Genomic DNA, 2,262 nt, shown 5'->3' on the forward strand with positions numbered 1-2,262 from the left:
TATATATATATATTTTTAGTCAATTTGTTGTTTGAATCGTAGTTGAATATATATATATACATGTCGAATAGAGTAACCTCCTCTTTTCGAAGTTGGTTAAAAATAAAATAAACTGTGTCATATCTGCTCGCGACCATGGCCAGCCTTAACCCAATTTTTGTCAAAAATTGAATTTACATCATTTTCAACGAAAAAACATTTTCTCAATTATCCAACCTATTGATTACTCCCGTCAGGAAGTCGCATTCTATCGGTAACCAGAATGAAAAAAAAAGGACCGATCGAAAAACGAGAAAAAAAAAAGAACGAAAAAGCTCGATGAAAGCATTCTCGAAATAACCACCCTCTGTCGGTCAAAAATCACCGTGATTTTTTTAACGTGGATCCCAGCGATCCGGGGACGCGAAGTTCGACTTTCAAGAATATGTCTCACGCACAGCGAATTGTACGTCCGATGCAGCTGCGAAACAGTTGATTAGTTTTCGGACTGTCTGCGTCGGAAATGGCGACGAGCGAATTTCGGATTGCTTTTGTTCCTGAAATTTTACTAAAGTTACTGCTCGCGATTCTCGTTCTCGATTACTTTATTTACTGGGTACCCGTTAGATGAGGTTAGAGGTTGGGACCATTCAGTAGGTTTGTCCTAAGACACATTTTTAAATTTTCCTCTGACACCGCTGTTTTAAAATAATCGAAAAGATAAACATTAAAGAATTTGGTTAAAGAGAAACGATCTTTATTCCGTGAGACCTTCAGGTTCCTCGTAAGAGAAATGGTCTCAAAGAAGGGCAGAAGACAAAGCAAACGCCAGAATTATTTCTAATCGTATTTCCAATCGAAACGAATTAAATAAATAAATGTTTCCTATATAAATAGGAGAGAAATTTTCGTTACAATTTCCGAGTTTAGTAGTCCGAAATACATAAGAAAAAAAAATGGTCGCATCGAATGTACATTCTTTATTTTTATTTTGTAAACTAGCGTAATCAGCACTCTACCATTCTCTACGTTTCGAATCGCTAACGCTAAAAAATGTGGGAGCAGATCGTGCGAATGATGCCAGCCTGTAGGTTCGGCACGAAGAAAGGGTTAATCGTGTGGTGTGCACGCCTTAAGGGGTTTTCCGTTCGCGTTTCGTGGATCGCAGTCTGCTTCATGGTCGATTACGTCGATTCGCGATGTACCGACACGCGCGTGCGATTATCGGGCCTCGAAACGTCGACGGGAAGCATTTTCTCTCTTCGGTCAGACTCGTTGGCGGCCGAACGGATCCGAATTCGAGCGCGAACGAGCCTCTTTTTGTATTCGTACCTCGTCCGCGAACGAGAAGCACGAACGAGATCACCGATGTGTGACTCGATGACGCCTCTGGCGTAACCGAAAAAGCGAAATGCGCGGAATAGCGTCGATAGACAAGAGGAAGCCTGATGTCGACAGAAAAATTTCATTCCGGTAATACGTGACGAATGAAAACACCCTATAGCGATTCCTAGAATACATTCGAGCAGTTATCGCGTTAAGTTTTCACTCGTTTAACGTGAAATACAGTTTCATTCTATTTTGTTTTTAGTATTTGAAATTTTCTCCCTCTCGATGTCTGTCAATTTATATATTTTTTTAAGAATTTTTAATCGATAGCGAAGTTTCGAATGCAGTACTTCTGTCGTTTTATTTAAAAAAAGTTGATATACAAATCGGAAATCGGAGTGCTAATCGAAGTATACACGTTGAAAGAATTGTTAAAAATAATTTAACAATTCTCGGATGATTTGTTATAATTTCTTGCGACTTACTTCGTACAGCAGGCTCGTTATCAATTTGAAACTTCATAGCGCTCGATCTCCTGGAAAATCGCAACGTGTGCCACATGTCATCGTTCAAACCTTGCCCGGCCACCAGCACCTGAAACAAAAGGTATTACGTTAGATGCGAAATCGAAGGTGTACAATTCTCATCGTTGTGCATAAATATATTCATGACTTTACGATTATTAATTGTACCAGAGTCATATACAATATTATAAATTATTTTTAATTTTCCATGTTCCTTCAAATGTTCCTTCGAATTCTACCATTTTTATCATAGTGCATTAATGTATCTATGAACTGTTAATTTGGAGTGTCGATTAATTGTTCCAGAGTCGTACACAATATTTTGAATTCTTTTCGATTCGCTTGCGAAAAATTCTAAACTCCACCCCTGCCAAAGTCACGAGACCACCCCTACCAAGTCAACGTCAACTTAAACGTCGAATCAATGAAT

General features: G+C 38.8%; 1 protein-coding gene across 1 annotated transcript in view; it reads right to left on the minus strand.

The window, feature by feature from the left end:
• LOC128872715 (neurexin-3b) overlaps positions 1-2,262 on the minus strand; it is a 347,065-nt gene that overhangs the window by 28,127 nt on the left and 316,676 nt on the right. Inside the window, exon 16 of the mRNA XM_054115691.1 lies at positions 1,794-1,902. Coding sequence (XP_053971666.1) covers positions 1,794-1,902 — 109 coding nt within the window. The remainder of the gene's footprint in view (positions 1-1,793; positions 1,903-2,262) is intronic.

This window comes from Hylaeus volcanicus, chromosome 2 (genome assembly GCF_026283585.1).
Source record: "Hylaeus volcanicus isolate JK05 chromosome 2, UHH_iyHylVolc1.0_haploid, whole genome shotgun sequence".
Taxonomy (NCBI): domain Eukaryota; kingdom Metazoa; phylum Arthropoda; class Insecta; order Hymenoptera; family Colletidae; genus Hylaeus; species Hylaeus volcanicus.